This window comes from Odocoileus virginianus, unplaced genomic scaffold (assembly GCF_023699985.2).
Source record: "Odocoileus virginianus isolate 20LAN1187 ecotype Illinois unplaced genomic scaffold, Ovbor_1.2 Unplaced_Contig_5, whole genome shotgun sequence".
Lineage (NCBI taxonomy): Eukaryota > Metazoa > Chordata > Mammalia > Artiodactyla > Cervidae > Odocoileus > Odocoileus virginianus.
Window position 1 is genome coordinate 206,126 of NW_027224322.1, and position 20,333 is coordinate 226,458.

At 38.7% G+C, this 20,333-nt stretch overlaps 1 protein-coding gene across 2 annotated transcripts in view; it reads left to right on the top strand.

Annotated features, from left to right (window-relative positions):
* The first annotated feature begins 1,444 nt into the window (after nucleotides 1-1,444).
* RBM44 (RNA binding motif protein 44) overlaps nucleotides 1,445-20,333 on the top strand; it is a 28,744-nt gene continuing 9,855 nt past the window's right edge. Inside the window, exons 1-13 of one of the 2 annotated variants that reach the window (XM_020876430.2) lie at nucleotides 1,445-1,533; nucleotides 4,676-4,766; nucleotides 5,814-7,417; nucleotides 7,700-7,758; nucleotides 9,594-9,770; nucleotides 10,584-10,767; nucleotides 10,863-10,885; nucleotides 11,013-11,094; nucleotides 13,973-14,087; nucleotides 14,975-15,103; nucleotides 16,949-17,031; nucleotides 17,131-17,204; nucleotides 19,057-19,345. In XM_020876430.2, coding sequence (XP_020732089.2) covers nucleotides 4,694-4,766; nucleotides 5,814-7,417; nucleotides 7,700-7,758; nucleotides 9,594-9,770; nucleotides 10,584-10,767; nucleotides 10,863-10,885; nucleotides 11,013-11,094; nucleotides 13,973-14,087; nucleotides 14,975-15,103; nucleotides 16,949-17,031; nucleotides 17,131-17,204; nucleotides 19,057-19,345 — 2,892 coding nt within the window. In that variant the 5' untranslated portion in view covers nucleotides 1,445-1,533; nucleotides 4,676-4,693. The remainder of the gene's footprint in view (nucleotides 1,534-4,675; nucleotides 4,767-5,813; nucleotides 7,418-7,699; nucleotides 7,759-9,593; nucleotides 9,771-10,583; nucleotides 10,768-10,862; nucleotides 10,886-11,012; nucleotides 11,095-13,972; nucleotides 14,088-14,974; nucleotides 15,104-16,948; nucleotides 17,032-17,130; nucleotides 17,205-19,056; nucleotides 19,346-20,333) is intronic. The other variant, XM_020876431.2, reaches the window with a different exon arrangement.

Here is a 20,333-nt window from a genome sequence, read left to right on the forward strand (position 1 = left end):
CTCCCAAAAAACAAAGGGAGGCTCCGTGAGAAGCAGGATTACAAGGACTTTCTATTCTCTTCTTCACATTTTTCTGCATTAAATTCATGTGACTTTAGTAGGTTAAAGTGTTTCAGTTATAAGAAATAAAGGAAATGTTAAAGTAATCAAATCATAAAAGCACATAAAAACTATTGTGCAAATACCATTATTCTGTATTTGAAATGGGGTAAAATCACTACATTAAATCACAAATGGATTGATTGACAAATTTCATCAAAATATAACACTTCACATCAAAATTATGGAAGCCCCAAATCAATTATATAAGAGTTGCCTGACAGGAAAGGCAGTGCTGCAAGCTACACACAGAGACACCAGAAACTACTAGGAGCAAAAATCCCGCTGCCCCAAGGCTAGGGGGTAACTGGAGGTGGCATCCAAAAACTGATGTTAATGCAATCTATGTGTGTGGGGGGGGTGGGGGTGCGTACAGTCCTGTCCGACTCTTTGCGACCCCATGGACTATAGCCCGCCAGGCTCCTCTGTCCAAGGAATTTTCCAGGCAAGAATCCTGGAGTGGGTTGCCATTTCCCCCTTCAGGAGATCTTCCTGACCCAGGGACCCAACCCACCTCTCTTTAGCGTCTCCTGCATCAGCAGGCAGATTCTTTACCACTAGCGCCACCCGGGAAGGCATTGCAACATTAAACGATTTTAAACGAAATGATTTAAGCAAAAGTCAAAATCAACAGACACAAAATGATGGGAAAATGCTCATTTTAAAGACAGGATAATGGTCCCTTGAGGAGCCATATTAGAGCTGGAGGCAAAAGGAAAAATTAGGAGTACTGATATGGCTATTTTGTCCAATTTGGATTTTTCATTACGTTTGATTTCCTTAAACGACGCGTTACAATGTGATTTATCTTGATTACCCAGGGTTTTGACGCCCGCCCTGCCCCCCCCCCCCCAAATTTTGAGCCCGAGGCCAAGTTCTCTCACCCCAACCCTGTTCCTGCTAATGATAAACACTGCCCGTGGGAGGACAGGTTGAGTTAGACACAAAGGACACAGGTCTGCGGGGACAGCTGCCCGAGGAGGGCGGTCAGGCGTGGTTGTCCCGACTCTGTGGGAGCGGGACTCGGAGAGTACCGAGCCCAACACAGGAGGCAGTGGGGCCTCTGCGCGAGGGTGTGGCGCCGCCCAGCTCTTTCTCCCCATGGCTTTGCACAGCCGCGCCGTCCACACGAGAGTCAAGGGTCGCGGGCTACAGAGCAGTTAAGGTTCCGCTGGGCGTCGCTGCCTCCCGCCGCCAGCCGGCGCACAATCACAGCGGGCGACCTCGTTCCCGCCTTCCGGTCTGCACGCCCGGCCAATCACGGCGCCGATCCTATGCACCCTGACCAATGGGAGCGCCCCACCAGGCGGCGGGCGGGAGCCGCCGGCCGTTACCCGACGGGCCCCGCGGCTGCACGCGGAGCAGCACTTTCTCTGAAGCGGCGCTCGCCACTGGAGGCTTCACGCGTGGCGGCGGCAACAGCGCGGTTCTGAGGTGCGGCGGGCGGCTGCGGCTGGCCAGAGCGGAGGCCGGGGCGTGAGCAGACAGGGTAGCGAAGCCTAGTTGCGGCAGGTCCCCGCCGAGGGTCTGTCCCCGCCCAGGGTTGCGCGGTGTGAGGAGGCAGTCGAGGGCTCCTCCCGCGCCCTGAGGGGAAGCGGCCGGGGTCTGGGGGTGCCATCGTGGTCCGCGGGGTTTGCGCGTCCGTCGGATGGCCTTGGAGTTCTAGAATCCCCCAATTTGGTACCTTTGCATTCGGTTCCAAGTGAGTCCCCCAGCCTCGCTTAGCAGGCCCCGAGTCGGGGTCTTGCGCTCCCAAAGCTCTTTTAGAGCCGAGTGGCAGTGCCGGACGCTGAATTCTCCGGAGAAAGGTGGAAATTCGCTCGTGTGTTTATCGTTGTGACAAACACGAGCGGAGTCTCTAGAGCAGGCGGGCAGGGTACAGCAGCAAGTGAGACACTGTCCAGAGCCAGAAGTGGACGCTGGACATTAGTGTCCAAAATGCGGGGGATGGATGGCAAAAGCGTGGGGTGTTGTCCAAACTGACAGAAGTTCCTGCTGCTGTGTGAAGGGCCAGGAAAATTTCCCTAAGAAACGGTTACTGGGAGTGAGATCGGAAGGTTGAGCAGGAATTGTAGGTGGTTGGAGGCCAGGAGAAGAACGCGCTTGACGTAGCCTGTGTGAGGAAGTACGTGTGTTTGTGTGAAACCCACAAGTGCCAAGGTGAACGCGCTTGGCGCAGCCTGTGTAAGGAAGTGTGTGTGTGTGCGCGTGCGTGTGTGTGCGTGCGTGTGCGTGTGTGTGTGTGTGTGTGTGTCCCACAAGTGCCAAGGTGAATGCGGGGCCCAGGCCCGTGGAGGGGGAAAGACGGTACTAAGATTTTAATCACTCTCCAAGGAATGATGCCAGTCTGTTGCTTGGCTTTAAGTAGGAGGGTGAACTGATCAGATCTGCATTTAGGAAAGATTATTCTGGCCGGGTAGAGGTTGTTGCCCAGATCCACGTTAAGAGTCAGCAGTCCCTGGACTAAAAGGTGTCAGGTTCTGGTGGGTCACTGACAGGACCTGGTATGGATGAGGGAGGTATCAAAGGAGAGCAGTTTCTGGTTTGGTTCTAGGATTGAAAACACAGGAAGGAGGGAATGGTTTGGAAAATGAGAGCTGGGAGAGCAGAATAAAAAGGAGTATATGCCTGGGAATGGAATTGCTGGATCATGTAGTTATTCTTTTTTTTTTTTTTTTAAGAACTACCAGATTGTTTTCCAAAATGGCTGCACCATTTTACATTCTCACCAGCAATGTAAGAGGGTTCCAGTTTCTCCATTTCCTTGCCTGTGTGTGTGTGTGCACAGGCTCAGTTGCTCAGCTGTGTCCACTCTTGTATCCCATGGACTGTAGCCCGCCAGGCTTCTCTGTCCATGGGATTTCCCAGGCAAGAATACTGGAGTGGGTTGCCATTTCCTTCTCCCAGGGATCTTCCTGACCCAAGAATCAAACTCGCTCTTGGATTGGCAGGTGGATTCTTTACCACTGAGCCATTTGAGAAGCCCCATTCCTTACCAATACTTAACTCTCTCTTTTTTTTTATAGCCATCTTAGTAGGTGTAAAGTGTTATCTCATTGTGGCTTTTATTTGCCTTTCCCTAATGCATGGCATCACCAACTCGATGGACATGAGTTTGAATAAACTCCTGGAGTTGGTGATGGACAGGGAGGCCTGGCATGCTGCGATTCATGGTCGCAAAGAGTCGGACACCAAGCGACTGAACTGAACTGAATGCATGGTGGTGGCTCAGGCTATAAAGAATCTGCCTGCAGTGCAGGAAACACAGGTTTGATCCCTGAGTTGGGAAGATCCCCTGGAGAAGGACATGGCAACCCACTCCAGCATTCTTGCCTGGAGAATCCCATGGACAGAGGAGCCTGGCGGGCCACAGTCCATAGCGTCACATAGGGTCAGATACCACTGAAGCAACTGAGCATACACTGTGTTAAGTAGTGGGTTGTTTATGAATAAATTTTAAGTATTTGAAATTTTGAAAGTTTTTGTTTTACTTTATAATATGATAAGTGTTAATAGATATTACCCACATAAACAAATATTCCTTGGGATTCTCAATACTTTTTAAGGGTGTGAACAATTCCTGAGAATGCAAAGTAAGCAAAGAAATCACTTTTCTTTTTAATGTTAATTATTTTGATAAACTGGCTTTCTTTACATCTACTCTTTATTTTAAATATTTACCTGGCATTCTTAGAGTAGAATCTTTATTGACTTAATTAAAATCCCTTAAGCCAGGAGTTATAAACTTTCTGCTTTTAAATGTAGTATAGCAGTCCATAAATCCTTTAATTATATGTGTATGTATATGTGTATATGCATTTTATCAGACTTTTATAAAATCTGCAGAAAGTCTATAACCCCAAAGGTTAACAACTGTTTCCCCAGTGTACTGTTACCCCAGAAGAAGGCTATAGGGGCCATTTAGGGAAGAGTGTTTTTAGTAGCATATTTGGGGTTCTTCCTCAAGAAGACCCAGCCTCCCCTTCATTTAAGGAGTTCTAGGTCTCTACACAGGTCTGGGCATTGATTGAGGAGCCATGACTCTTTTTATGATTCAGGTTAGAGTTTTGTTCACTTGGCCTAGAACTTTTCTGCTTTTGGTAGCCTAATACATTTTCCAAATGTTCCTTGAAAATTCTAAAAGAGTATGTCTTATCTGTTTAAATAATGGGCTTCCAAGTTGGCTTAGTGGTAGAGAATCCACCTGCCAATGCAGGAACTTCGGGAGACATGGATTCGATCTCCTGGGGGAGGAAATGGCAACCCACTCCAGTATTCTTGCCTGGAAAATCCAGTGGACAGAGGAGCCTGGCGGGCTACAGTCCATGGGGGTCACAGAGTCAGAAATGACTGAGTGACTGATCATGCATGCACACATGATATTTAAATGATATAATCTTTTATTGTAGCTCTCTGTTCATGTCTTTTAAAAAGTTATTAAAATGTTTTGCTGTTTTATTAGCCCTCTGATATTAGAATATTTGACTATAATTACTACTCTGTCAAATTCTCATTTTTCTAATAGTTTTTAAAATATATGCTGAGTATCATAGTTCAGTATTTATACCTCTTCTAGAATATACATCCTTGAGTGATGCAATCTACTGCAGTGGTCGAGATAGCTTCTAATAAAGGCTACTACAATAATGGAAGAAACATTCAGAAAGGTAAGAGACCAATCTGGTTGGCTTTATTCTGGATGGAGAGAAATAATTAAATGTAATTAGACTTGATATTAATAGTTCCCTCTCCAGTGTTGCTATATGTTAAGGCTTCCTACCAGTAAGGTGAGATTCAGCATGTTTTTAACTTGACAGATCACTCAGGTGATTGCTGGTAAATGTGAGCAACCTAAACAGGATCTCTCAGGTAGATGGAAAATTTAAGAAAGAGAAGTGAGCTAGAAGAGAGGGTTTATGTCCAGCCAGGCTTTCAGGAACTACTGACAGGTATAGTTGCCTTCAGGGTGATAAGTGGAAAGTGGACAGGTTGACCTCTGCTACCCAAGGAAAGATTTTTTTCTTTACATGGATCTAAAATTTCTCTTTCTGTCATGAAGGTAGAAGAGAAAATAAAAAGGGCATAAAAAGCAAGATGATTAAGCTTTAAGTGTTTATGAATACATGTAGTTTTAACTGTTAAGAGGACTTCATGATAAAAATTCTTTTTCAAGTCAGAAGGGAAATAGTGGATTTTTCAGCAAATAGTAATCTTAGTCATTCTACTTAGTCAGCTGGGGCTCTTATAGCACAATACCATTGAGGTGCCTTTAATAACAGGTACTTATTTTTTCACACTTCTGGAAGCTGGAAGTCCAAATCAGTGTCAGCATGGTCAGTTCTGATAAGGGCTCTCTCCTGTCTTGTATCAGTGGATGACCACCTTCTTGCAATGTCCTCACATGGTGGAGAGAAAAAGAAAGCTGTCTGCTGTCTGTTCTCTCATATGTGCACTTATCCCATTTTTAGGGTCATGACCTCATTTAGCCTAGTTACCTCCCAATGTCCCATCTCCACATGGGGAGTTAGGGCTTCAACACATATGAAATTGAAGGAAACATAATTCAGTCCATAATAGCAATTACTTAGGGATATTTGTCATGAATAATATAAAAAGTATTCCTCCATTGGGAAGCGCTTGGGCCAGACTAAGGTCTTATGTTTAAATTCTGTGATGTTGCTAACATTTTATCGTTTTTTATTTTTTTTAATCAGATAAGCCTTCTAATCCTAAGAAAGAAAATTTGTCATCTCCTAATGGTTGTAAAGAAGCCAAATTGACTTTTCATAATGATTACTGTGATTCCTTGGCATTAGAAAAAAGAGCTAATGACAAAGAAATCAGCAATATTGACAAAATAGATTTATTGGAGCCATCTTTTACCACAAGTCCAGATACTAACATAGAGAGTGCTCACTCTCAGTCAAGTGAATTTGAAGATAGTATTGACTATGCTTTCTTGAATGAAACCTACACTATACATTATTCAGAGTCAAAACTAAAGAATGAAAGTCTTATTCATTTAAATTCAGAATTAGATTCTGAAATGCAGAAAAGAGAAGAGGTGTTTTTTGATATTTTGGAATATCAAGGTAATAAGACTACTGACTTGGAAAGAATCTACAAGATTTCATATAATGACTATGAAAAAACTGCTGAAGATACGCAAAAGCCTGATGGAGTTGAAGACTCACAGCAAGAATATCACAGTGCAGAAGAACAAGAGAATATAAATAACCATTTATCATTTGACCAGGCAAAAATATTAGACATGCCTAACCTGGAAGTTTTGGGATTAAGAAATTCAGGCTGTGAAGTTAAATGTGCTAGCAATCTAGAAAACAGTCATGTTAAATTGGAAAGTAATTCCAGCATCTCTTCAGATTCAGTTGATGTTTATGGACGAGAAGATTCACCTGGTGTCTCCAAGTTTCAGAATTCTGTTACGTTGAGAGCATTTCCCGCACCTAAGCATGAAAAGGGTAAGGAGCAAGGGGCTAGTTTACTGCTTCACACAGTACTGGATGAAGTTGTGCTCAGGAGCAGTCATCCTGAGCACAAGGGGTCTCAATCTGCAGGTTTTCTAAACCCTCAGAAAGCATCAAACACTAAAATTTATGCTTGCAGAATGAGCCCTAAATTAACTGAAAGTAAAGATTCTACTGGAAATTTAATTGTCGAGGACAAAATGTTACAGCACCTTGACAATCCAGGCACATTGCCTCAGGACAAAGATTTAGAGAGTTTACTCCAGCCTTGTAAAGATTGTCAGACATCCTCTGTTTTTGATGATTCAGTAATTTCTGCCTGTGGGTATTCACATTATGAAAGCCTACAAAGCACCCCTAACCTAGCCTTAGATGTTTCTATTACTCTACCGTGGTCTGCAATCAGAGATAATCAGGCAGTAGAAGAAAGTGGCTCCCTAAAAGTTGCTAATGGCAATACCATCAGTAAAGCACACTTTTGCAATATGGAAGGACCGTGTCCCAAATCAGTGACAGATGCAGCAGGTTGTACAGTCACAGTTAATCAGACAGTGGATGTTAGCACTGATTTTAGGGCTTGTTTCACAACAAGCAGGGCAACAAGTGCACGATCTTCTGTAGTATCCACATCAAGCAACACAGAGATAACAATGATGAATAAAAAACGGCCTAGTGAATGGCAGAGTGAGAAACAAAGAAGTGTGGCTTGTAACACAGATTGGTCATACATTCACGATACTGAAGATCCACAGATGGCTATGACAAAAGGACCTTCAGGGAAATCTCTCTCCGTTGACAGTTTAAAACCTAATGGAAATGTCCTAAATAAGGTAAAACCAATATGATTAATAATAAAAATGTATATATTGACTTTATAAAGGTACTGTATGCTAATGTAGACTTTTTGGTTCATTGAATTATGTCAGGGATTTCTGAGGCTTTGGTGAGAAAATGCTGGATGAAGGGAAAAGGTGACTAGATTGTTACCAACTGTGTTCTTTGGGGGCAGTTATTGCCACAAAATCAGTTAGAAGTTGGATTTTACATCTTAACAGATACAACATGTATTGGTTGTCATATATGTCTAATTTGATTTTAAATAATGTTTTCAGGATTCCCTGGGGTTAAAAACACCATTTGAGTTCACAGACTTAAAGAAACATTCTGAAAGGTAAGTCAGATGTATATACTTCCAGATTGTTGTTGTTCAGTCACTAAGTCATGTCAACTCTTTGCAACCCCATGAACTGCAGCATGCCAGGCTTCCCTCCTTCACTTATCCCCCAGAATTTGCTCAAACTCCCAGTCCATTGCATTGGTGATGTCATCCAACCATCTCATCCTCTGTCACCCCCTTTTCCTCTTGCCCTCATTCTTTGTCAGCATCAAGGTCTTTTCCAACAAGTCACCTCTTTGCATCAGGTGGCCAAAGTATTGGAGCTTCAGGATCAGTCCTTCCATTGAACATATGCTTGCAGATATATCAGCTTAGGCGAGTCACTCAGTCATGTCCGACTCTTTGCGACCCCATGGACTGCAGCATGCCAGGCTTCCCTGTCCATCACCTACTCCTGAAGCTTGCTCAAACTCATGTCCATTGAGTTGGTGATGCCATCCAACCATCTCTTCCTCTGTTGTCCCCTTCTGCCTTCAGTCTTTCCCAGCATCAGGGTCTTTTCCAGTGAGTCAGTTCTTCGCATCAGGTAGCCCAAAATACACAGGAGGAAATAAAATAGAAATTTGCTTTTTGTGTAGGGTACTTTCATGCTCAGTCACTGAGTTGTATTTGACTCTGTGACCCTATGGACTGTAGCCTACCAAGGCTCCTCTGTCCATGGAATTTTCCAGGCAAGAATACTGGAGCAGGTTGTCATTTCCTACTCCAGGGATCTTCCCGACCCAAGGATTGAACCTGCTCTCTTTTATTGGCAGGCAGATTCTTTACCACTGTGCCACCTGGAAAGCCCATAGGGTACTTAACCATATAGAATCATAGCTGAGAAGGATCCAAAGAGATCATCCACTTCAGCCTTTTGTCTTGAAACACATGAATATTAGAATAATATAGAACATTAAAGCTTTTCACTTACTGAAATTTAAGTCTGAATAATTCCTTCAGAAAGCTGATGTCATCTTTGTTTATCCAACCCAGACTCACGCTGATTTAATTACTTTGTTTTCTTTCATTCGATCCCCTGTAGACCAAAACAAGATAGCACATTTGGACAAAAATCATATATTGGATAAATAAATATTGTACTGGAGTATTTTAGTCCTGATTTTAATTCATTGTATAATTTACTTTGCATTCATGGAGAACCAGGTGGTGGGGAAGAGGAGAGAAAGGGGGAGATCTCTGAGAAGTCAAATTAGTTTTCATGCTCTGAGGTCATTGACTTTTTCCTTCATTTATCCTTATACTTCTAATGAGTTTAATCCTGTGTCCAGTCCTATAAAATTAAATAGTTGGTTTCAAGAGACAGAAGTATTTGAGAACAGTTAGAAGTGGCAGCTAGTAGGAAGGGAAGAGCTGTTAACATTCAAAAGAAGTAGTGATATTGGAGCTTTTTGATATGATAACGGCAAAGTACTTATACTAACACAAGCATTATTATTTTTAGAATGTAAATTATATTTTCTGTTTAAATGGGAATGTGTAAAAACCATTTCCTCCAGAATATTTATAACTTTTAAAAACCAGTGCTTGATTTAAGTTGAAAATCTATTGATTCTGGATAAATAAGTTAGTACTTTATTTTAGAATTCTTTTCTTGGTTAAAAAAAAGAAGCATGAATTTGAGAATTATTTACTCTCTTCTAAAAAGAATATATGTAGCTTTGACTCTTGACATCCTTGTTTTCTACAGCCTTTCCATCTTTAGTGGAAATTGATTTAAACTTAACAGAGAAACTATAGAAGTTTAAAATTTGTTTCTGGATGCTTTCTTTGTCGTTAACACAGAAACATATTTGCAATCTTACCTAATCCAATTTTTTGTTTCAAAGGGAACCTCAGCTTCCTAAAGAGGTAGAGAAGAATTTGCCATCGAAGTGCTGTCAGCAGATAATGCAGAGAGCCATCCAAGCCGAGTCGCATCTTTTAAATGTTCACTATCAGTTGTGCCGTCGCCATTGCAGCGATATTTACAGACTTGTGATGGAAGATAAGGAAGGACTAAATAGGTGACTGTTAGGGCTTTTTTGTTTATTACCTGTTCTTTAATTTATAATATTATATGTTTCAGGTATATATCATAGTGATTCACAGTTTTTAAAGATTATACTTTATTTGTAGTTATAGGTGATTGTTAATTTTAAATCTGTATTTTCCTAGAAACCTATCATTATAAATTTATTCTAGAAAATTTCTTTAGTTTTCATTTTTGAAGGGCAAAAAGAGGGTAGATTGTAACTGGGTTTTTAACTAGCCTAAGGGTAATTCAGTTCAGTTCAGTTGCTCAGTCGTGTCCGATTCTTTGTGACCCCATGAACTGCAGCACACCAGGCCTCCCTGTCCATCACCAACTCCCGGAGTCTACCCAAACCCATGTCCATTGAGTCGGTGGGGCCATCCAACCATCTCATCCTCTGTCATCCTTTCTCCTCCTGCCCTCAATCTTTCCCAGCATCAGGGTGATTAGAATGTAGTATTTTTTAATTTCATGGACAGGCAACAGTGCATGTTGGGATAATGAATCCAGTAAAAAGACGATTCTCTGTTTATAAAGTCCAAATATGGATGAAGTCAGTTGGAGTGTTTTTCATGCCATTCTACCACATTCTTTCTGGCTTATTTGTATACTGAGGTTTGCTTTTACTGCCCCAAGAAAAGCATATCTTCTGTGATTCATTTTCTGTTATTAAACATTTATAAAATTTTTTTAGAGATCTGTTAGAGTTAGAAGTAAATATATATAGATGTGTAATTTGATATTAGTTTTAAGTGGATGGCTTGGGCCTAAATAATTTAGTTCTGTGAACTTAACTTTTGAACAGGAATTTATCAAGTAATTCTACTAAGAAGGAATTAGGATCAGCACTACTGTCAGTTTTAGGAGACTTAAAAGTTAGATACATGAATTTGAAGGAAAAGATAAACAAGGGTATACCACTAGAAGAACTGCCTCCCTTGTCAATAGAATCAAGATTATTATCTGCCTTCTCTACTTTTGCTTCCAGGGTATGTATTTATGTTTTACAAATAAAATTTTTACTTCGTTTGGACAGGAAACACTTTAAACTAAAAGCTTTTTCTTCCCTTCTCTCTCTTTGCAGCTAATGAAAGAAGAGTCACGTATGTAAGTATTCATTTAATTTGAAATTTATTAAATCTTAAAAATTGGTTAATTCAGTTAACTTCGTTTTCTGTTTTATTCTGTATTCAGAATATTGATAAATGCTTTAATGAAATGTTAATCTGTTTAGCTTTTCAGGAGCAGATTCTGAACTAGATAATCAAAGTACACATGATGTTGGTTCTTCCAGCCTAAAGAAGACACTCTCTCAAGTGAGATTTTTTTTTTAAGTAGTTCATCAATATAAGTCTTTAATTTTATGGCTTGCACAAAGTAAACTAATTTTTAGGAGCTTTCACATCCTTCTTTTCACTCAGCTGGCTTACTTTGGGGCTCCCCTGGTGGTTCATACTACTAAAGAATCATACTACCATTTGCGGACTGTGGCTGATTAGAAGGAATATAATGCCCTGATCAAATGGATGTCAGTAGCATATGTTGAGTAACATGACCACACAGTTTGTCATCAAATCAGGAGACTTTGAGGATGAAAGGTAGTGATGTTAATAATTCACCATGACAATTAATATAAAACTTGACTGTCTCTGGCAGATCATAGTTTATGGTCCCCATCATGTTAATCCAGGGTAGTGAAAACTAATATGCTATGCCTTCATTTCATGACGTAGTATAAAATAATATCCAATTCATTTTAGATGGAGCTAAGTTTTCATTATTTCTTTGCTAAAATGATTAAAATAGTTTTTAAATGATTTTCATAGGTTTTCTTAATTGATATTTGTCAGATGACAGTCTGTGTAAGAGTACTTTGAAAACTGAAGTGATAGAGAAACATGAATTATATTCACTATCAATGGAGTAAGAAAACTGAAGTTTGTTTCTGCTTTCTGACTTTGGTCTTAACCCTGTGGTTATATTATTATTTGGGTAGTTATAAACAGTAGGATGCATCCCAAAGCCAAAAGGGAAATAAATACTTGATTGGTTTATATTCCTTTCTGTTAAGATAAATGATTAAAAATAAATTAGCAAATTAGTTATTCCATCATTCTGTTCTTTAAAAAAAGAAAATCTCAATTATCCACAAAGAATTAACAGGTCTAAAATCAGATTTTTATAACTTAAATAGTTTGCTTAATCAACTTGTCCATTTAATGATATATGATGTTCTGGAGGGGTTTTGTTTTTCATCGTTAATAAAGGTAGCAATGGTGTAACCTGCTTATTTGGGCAGAACAATCTTTAAAAGTACAAGAAGCAGGGATAACATTTATAATCTTAATTTTGATTCTGAAACAATATCTTCTTTAAGTTAGGATTACTTTTTAATACTTGTCTCATTAAGTTATACATGAAAGTATGCAATGTTTCTAAATTTCAGCTACTTACATACCTCTTCATAATTTTTCTTAGTCTTGTATTACCTATAATGTTGTTTGCTCTATATTTTTTTTAAATGATTCTCCTTTTAAAAAAAATTATATGTGAAGAGTAACTTATGTGTGGAAAAGAAATATTAGACTCCCCATTAAAAAAAGGTATAAATAAGCATACATTAAACATATAACTTAAATATCAATGTGAAAAATACTTACATGCATACCTCCAAAAATCATCTCAGGTACTTCTAGTGTGTGAATGTAACACTTTGCTAAATAATGATAGTGTTCACATACAGGGGCTTCCCTGGTAGCTCAGTCAGTAAAGGATCCGCTTGCAATGCAAGAGACCACCTGCAATGCAGGAGAACTGGGTTCGATCCCTGGGTCAGGGAAGATCCCCCGGAGAAGGAAATGGCAACCCATTCCAGTATTTTTGGAATTCTGGAAAATCCCATGGACAGAGGAGCCTGGCAGGCTTCAGTTCATGGGGTCGCAAGAGTCAACACAACTTAGTGACTAAACCACTACCACCTCACATGCAGTCACTGTATCAGTTCAGCTCAGTCGCTCAGTCGTGTCCGACTTTGTGACCACATGAACTGCAGACACCAGGCCCCCCTGTCCATCACCAACTCCTGGAGTCCACCCAGACCCATGTCCATTGAGTTGGTGATGCCATTCAACCATCTCATCCTCTGTTGTCCCCTTCTCCTCCTGCCCTCAATCTTTCCCAGCATCAGGGTCTTTTCCAATGAGTCAGCTCTTCGCATCAAGTGGCCAAAGTACTGGAGTTTCAGCTTCAGCATCAGTCCTTCCAATGAACACCCAGGACTGATCTCCCCTAGGATGGACTGGTTGGATCTCCTTGCAGTCCAACAGACTCTCAAGAGTCTTCTCCAACACCACAGTTCAAAAGCATCAATTCTTCGGCGCTCAGCTTTCTTTATAGTCCAACTCTCACATCCATACATGACCACTGGAAAAACCATGTAACCTTGACTAGATGGACCTTTGTTGCAAAGTAATGTCTCTGCTTTTTAATATGCTGTCTAGGTTGGTCATAACTTCCCTTCCAAGGAGTAAGCGTCTCTTAATTTCATGGCTGCAATCACCATCTGCAGTGATTTTGGAGCCAGAAAAATAAAGTCAGCCACTGTTTCCACTGTTTCCCCATCTATTTGCCATGAAGTGATGGGACTGGATGCCATGATCTTAGTTTTCTGAATGTTGAGCTTTAAGCCAACTTTTTCACTCTCCTCTTTCACTTTCATCAAGAGGCTCTTTAGTTCTTCTTCACTTTCTGCCATAAGGGTGGTGTCATCTGCATATCTGAGGTTATTGATATTTCTCCTGGCAATCTTGATTCCAGCTTGTGCTTCTTCCAGCCCAGCATTTCTCATGATGTACTCTGCATGTAAGTTAAATAAGCAGGGTGACAATATACAGCCTTGACATATTCCTTTTCCTATTTGGAACCAGTCTGTTGTTCCATGTCCAGTTCTAACTGTTGCTTCCACTGTATAGCTAGTTTCAAATCATAATTCTTGTGTGTGACAGACATAAGACTAAATAAACAGGTTACTTAGGTTCAGTTTGCTCATCTGTGAATTGGGTTGGTAATGATTTTGTCTCTTAGCCTTTCTTATTGTGAGGGATAAATAATGCCAGTAAAGCGTACCTGTCACATAGAGTACATAATAACTGTTAGTCCTTATTTATTATTTTTGTTTTTGTTATTAATCCTCAGACATCTCTGTTACTTGACAATGGTCATCCTACACAAAATAAATCACCTGAAAAGGGTGGTTCAAAAAATGGTGATATAGATGTAGACTTGAGTCAACTAAAGCTTGATGATAAAGGTTAGTATAAAAATGTTTGTCTTGTGTTATTGCCAGAAAGTAAATAATAAAATTTAAAATATCCCTTCTGCCCATCTATTAAGTTAAACTTTTTAATTAACTGAGTGACAAAATTCTGATTATGAATGTTAAGTATGTTCTTATTACATCTACTTGATACCTTTAAGGTTACTTAATATATCTGACAATGCCAAATAATAATACAGACTTATTTTTCTGATTCATGTTTTCCAATTCAAAAATTCTTTTTTCTGTCCAGTTTATATCTCTGTAAACTGTGTGGTTTTTGGTTTGTTTTTTTTAAGTTTTCTCTGTGAAAAGATTATGATCATTCCAGAAAGATCATTAATTCAATTTTTAATGAAATAAAGACATGTAGCACTGCTTAACCCCTTTTTACAGATGTTTACTATTATTCTGTTTATAAAGTTGTTTCTTCTTCAGTAAAGGGTAATTAAAAGTCATAAAAATATGGGAATTTTCTGGTTGTGCGGTGGTTAAAAATCCACCTGCCTGTGCAGGGGACAGGGGTTTGCTCCGTGGCCTGGGAGGATCCCACATGCTGCAGAGCAGCTGAACCTATGTACTTCAGCTGCCGAAACCCAAGCTCTAGAGCCTGTGTACCACGGCGGGAGAAGCCGCCACAGTGAGGAGCCTGCTCAGCACAGTGAAGAGGAGCCCCTGCCCACTGCAGCTGGGAAAGCCCACAGGCAGCCCCAGACCCAGTGCAGCCAGACATAAATAAATAATTTTTTGTAATCAGGAAAGTAAGACTTTGAATAAGCTAGGAATCCATGTTAATTAAAACTGGGAGGCAGATCACTCAGGTAACATCCCAATGTTAAACGTTATGTATAACTCATTGCTAATTCTGTTCAATTTCTCAGACTGCAAAAATTGCCGAGAAGTAAATGAAGACTGGTTTGACGCTAAAGAGAACCTGACTGGAGCAGACTTCTCAGGCATACAAGAAAATCAGATAGAACAAGACAAAGGGGACCGGAAGTTTACACTTGGTTGGTTCTTAAAAGTTTACTAAGAAACCCTAACCTAGCTCATTCATAAGATAGTGCTTACCTTCTTCTGTATTATTTGGGGGGGGGGGGGGGGGGCACACTGTTTTAACATTTTATTCCCGTTTGCTTGCCACATGCTAATAACTTAGTCCACTTCAAACATGTTTTCATCTTTAGATGGCATTTAATTGCTTATGAAGGTTGGAATTTCCTCTAGTAGCTGAGATTACTGCCTCTCTGTCATTTCTAATTATATGCTATTTTCTCCTATTTCTTTTATATATTTCTGTGGATTTTTGTTCTTTTGACATAATAGGATACTTTTATTTTTTCCCTGTTTTATAAATAATGTTTAAGATTTTTAAGCAAAATATAAAAGTTAAAATTATCTGAAGTGTCTCTAAGCTGCAATAACTACTAATATTCATTACCATTCTTCAATGTGTTTCTTTATCCTTATGTTTAATATACATATATAGTTTAAATGGCATCATATTGTCTAGTTTTATTGTAAGTACTTTTTTCTTTCTTTGCATTATTTTTCTCTGTATCACTTACCAAATGCTGTGTAGTTTGCTTACTTGATATTTTAACTGCCTTCCAACACTCAAAATATCAACTCAGTGAGGTTTAGTTCACTGCCTATGCCCAGTGCCAGGTACAGCATTCTACCCATGGGGTATTTAGTAGATAGGCTAAACTGGTGAAGGTGAGGTGATGGGTACAATGTATGTCTCCTGATTCTTATTTATTGCCTTTTCTACTATATTGTAGCTCCTTGCTCCCTCCACACCCCAATGTAAAATTATAAAGATAAGTAATTCATTCTGTCTATACAGTACATTATAAACAAAAGAGATTATAACAACTTAAAGTAACTTAATGAAGAAGGTTAGGTATTAATTGCCTAAAGATGAAGGATTCTGCCTAAATTTCAGCACCACCGCTTATTGGATTTGTGGTGTAAACTCCAAGACTTCAGTATCCTTATCTGGAAAGTGGACATGGTAGTGGTTGCAACTTAACAGGGTAGCTCTGAGCATTGCAAGAGATGGTGCATATAAAGTGTTAGCATATTGCATGAACATGGAAAGCACTCAAGAAGTGTTATGCTACTATTATTATTTAATGAAAAAATAAAACTTACCAATACCCTATTTCATAAATAGTTATAAATCGCAAATAGAACTACTCTAAGAATCTATTCCTCAGATATTTATTGTTCACCCTCTATGCGCCAGGTTTAGATTTTGGTGGTAACTTGAAAGAATCTCAGTTTACTAAATTCTTTTTGATTTCAGACCAGGTTTGCTTCAAAATAGAAATCATGAAAATGTCATCAAATGAATCTATAATTCCAATATTTATGTTTTTTAAAATAATACCTGCTGTTGATATTTTTGTCTGATTTAAAGGTTTCCCTAGTATGATGTTTTGCTAGCAAAGGAATGTATGTAAAGAGAGCCCTCACCAGCATCCACACAGAGCATCCTGGATAGCACTCCAACATCCTCGATAGCACTCTCTGAATCAGAGATAAATGGAGGATACTTTTTTTAGTGGTTGATGTAATTAATTAGATGTTATTGATCCATTTTTGAGCCACAAGGGACTAAATATCAACCAATCCAACCTCTTTATTTTTAACATGGTATGATTAAATCCCAGATATTTTTAAACTATACTTCAGGCTATTACTCTTTAGCCTAGTACTGATATTTGCTAATAGCTTTATAATAATCTCTGTGATAATAAAAAATGAAATCTTTAACAATTTTTACATTCTCTCAAAAATATTGATACAATAATGATTATCTTCTGCTGTATATCATGTTTATCTACAAGCAGAAATAAAGAATGTGGAACCCTTACGAAGAGATAAAGGTTACTTGATACATGTTGGTGGTCTCTGCCCTTCAGTGTCTGAGGTATGCCAGGATTTATTTTGTGAGCTTCACTTTCAGATCTATCAGTGTTCATATTTTGATTGTTCTGCCTTTCACAAACTTTTATTTATCTTCTTTTAGGCTGATTTAAGGTCTTATTTCCAGAAATACGAAATTTCTGACATTTCAATTTATGACTCTTCTCCTAATTACAGGTATGTTTCCCAAATTCAATAAATGTACCTTTACTGGGTGTCTGGTGTGTGTAGGTCTAATCAGGGGTCTTCTCTGTACTAAATGTCAACCACTTTGGTGATTAAACCAGGAGTTTTGCAGCCCAGAGTAGGAAATGGCACCCCACTCTGGTATTCTTGCCTGGAGATTTCCATAATCAGAGGATCCTGGTGGGCTACAGTCCATGGGGTCACAAAGAGTCGGACACAGCCAAGCGATTAATTCTAACACTTTGACAGCCCAGAAGAGGAATACACATTGACAGATAGCTGCAGTCATTAATGGGCGCTCTTCTTAATCAAGTCTGTCTTTCATATACTTTTTTACGTGTTACTAATGAGATACAGGAGGGTTTCTGGGTTTTCTGCAGTTACCTTGTTTCCTCCCGTTTCGTGGGGGCAGTAGAGTATGTTAGTTAGGAGAACAGGCTCTGCAGTTAGGTGGCTTGGGTTCACTTCCCAGCTCCGTCAGCACCTTGATGAATAAGGCTGGTTAAGTTACTTAACCTCTCTGTATCTCAGACTCTTCATCTATAAAGTGAGGATAATGATGGGACCTACATAGCATTGCTGTGAAACTGTTATGAAGTAAATAAGTAAGCCTTTAGAAATAATGCCTGGCATGTAATGGACACTCAGAAAATTATATTCAATTTTATTATTTTAATTACTTTTCAGTTGATACTTTATTTTTTAGGTAGACGACTATATTTTCTACAGATAGTCATTTCTAATACATATGTTGCTACTTCCTTTTTTGTGACATCAGAGCATTCAAAAGTATCAAATAAAAATGGTGATAGCTTAATGGAAATGCCTTTAGTGTTTTATCACAAAAAAGTATATAGCTTTTTATTTCAGATATGAAAACTTAAAATACATTTTAAAAGGATTCCATTTGTAGTTAGGTTGAAATTTATTAAAAGTAAGTGTTTCATTTTCTCTTAAATGTATAGACTTAAGATCATATGCTTTTTTTGACCTATTAATATGTTAATATATTTCAGTATATTAAAAGTAGTGTTGTGCTCCTAGGAGTATTATTACTATTATACTTGATGTGAAAGATTCTTTTAGTGTCTTATTGAATCCTTTGAAAAAGAGAAACTATGTATTTTTATTCCTTGAAGTATTATACATTCTGTATGAAAATTTAGGAAATATAATTAAATACAAAAATATAAGGAGGCTACAAAGATTTATCATGGTCCCATCTTTTGAAGACATCTGCCCTTCAGAGTTGATATATATTCTTGCATTTACACTGTCTAGAGCTGACACTTTCAGAAGAAGGGCTCTTGCCCAGCCTTCTCACTTAGAAAGTTAAAATTCTGGTTAGATTTTCCAACTCTTTTTGGACTACGTATTTTTTCAGTACAAGACCATAGGACATTCTCTTCTATTTTCTGCTAAATGTTTTTAAATTTTTCCTTTCACATTTAAGCCTTCAATGTATTCAGTGTATCTCTCAGACACATTTATGTATATAGGGATTTTAATTTTTTAATGTGGATAACTAATTGTCCTGAGAACACTAATCTGTGTAGTAACTCTGTCATGTATGAACTTTGCAAATGCTTTACATTAAATTTTTATATAAAATTAATCGATAATTCAGAAGAAATGCTGTTTTATTTTCCATCTTTGAGTTGTTTTTTATTTAGTTGTCTTTTAAGTATTCTTCCTGATCCCAAGGTAAGTGCGGTGACTTTTTTATTTTTAAGACCAATAGTTATTGTGAAAGATACACACTAGCCAATTATTACACAATAATGTTTAAGGCTATTTAAAGTTATTAACAAGAACCTTTTGGTTTTCTGCTTTTATGTTTTAGATATGCATCTCTTGCTTTTAAAAAAAACAGTAATGCAAAGATGGCTGTGAAAGAAATGAATGGTATAGAAATAAATGGGAAATCAGTAAATGTGCGGCTTGTCAAAACTCCTGGAGAATATACATCACCACTTTCCTCCAAAAATGGAAATAAAGTTAGTTTCAGTAATTCGGAAAAAAGCACCAGCAAAGAAATCAGCTCACCCTCCTCTATTTCTAGATTGCCCAGAACTCGGCCGAGACAGCTGGGGTCTGAGCAAGACAGTGAGTTCTTCCCTTTTGACCAAAAGGTTAGTTTTCTTTACCAAGCCCTTAAGTGGTTGTCTCGTATGCTATATTTCAATAAGAAACTCTGTAGACAAATAACTCTAGGACAGCATCATGAAATGGGAATAAGGACGTTAATCTGAATAGTTTCTAACGTTGACTCCGGACTAGGCTGCTTCTGTACAACTCCAGTTGCTCCTGGAGGAAACAGGTCTTTGCAGACCTTGCTGCAGAGAAACTCATTTCTCCTTAGCTAGGCTCTTTGCCAGTTCTGTGCAGTCTTTTATCTCTTTATCTTGGACAGTAGTACTCTGTAAGTGGCTACTTACACTTTCGTCATTCTCTATTTTTCATAGCTAACCTTGTCTCATAATTATTAAAACCATAAAATATAGTCATTTTTATTATGTGTGCTCTCCTCTTTACCTTGTTGAGGTTTTAAATGGCACATGGAAGGTGATAAAGTGGAAGCTTACTCATTCTTATCTCTGTACTGCTCAAGAATATACCTGGCATCCTATAGGCATGCCATAGATTTCTTTCTTAATTTACATGCAATAAAATTCACTCTTTTTGCTGTCTTGAGTTTAGACATATGTACATAGGCATGTAACCACTGCCACAATCAAGATATAGATCAGTTCCGTCATTTCAAAACATTCGTGTGCTCTGCTCTGTTTCCTGTTCCTTTTAATATAATTTTACCTTTTATAGAATATCCTATGAATAGAATATTATATAGCCTTATTAGTCTGGCTTCTTTCACCTAGCTTTATGCATTTTATTACTGAGTTCTAAGAGGTTTTCATATTTTGAAGATAAATCATTTATCAGATAGATATGAAATTTTCAAATACTTTTCCTAGCCTATACTTTGCATTATTTTAAGTGTATTCTCAGAGCAGGAGTTTTAAATGTTGATAAATTGCAATAATCAGGTTTTTTAAAGTGCGTTTTTAGTGTTGTTTCTACATTTCTACATAAACCTCTGCATAACCCATGGTCACAAAG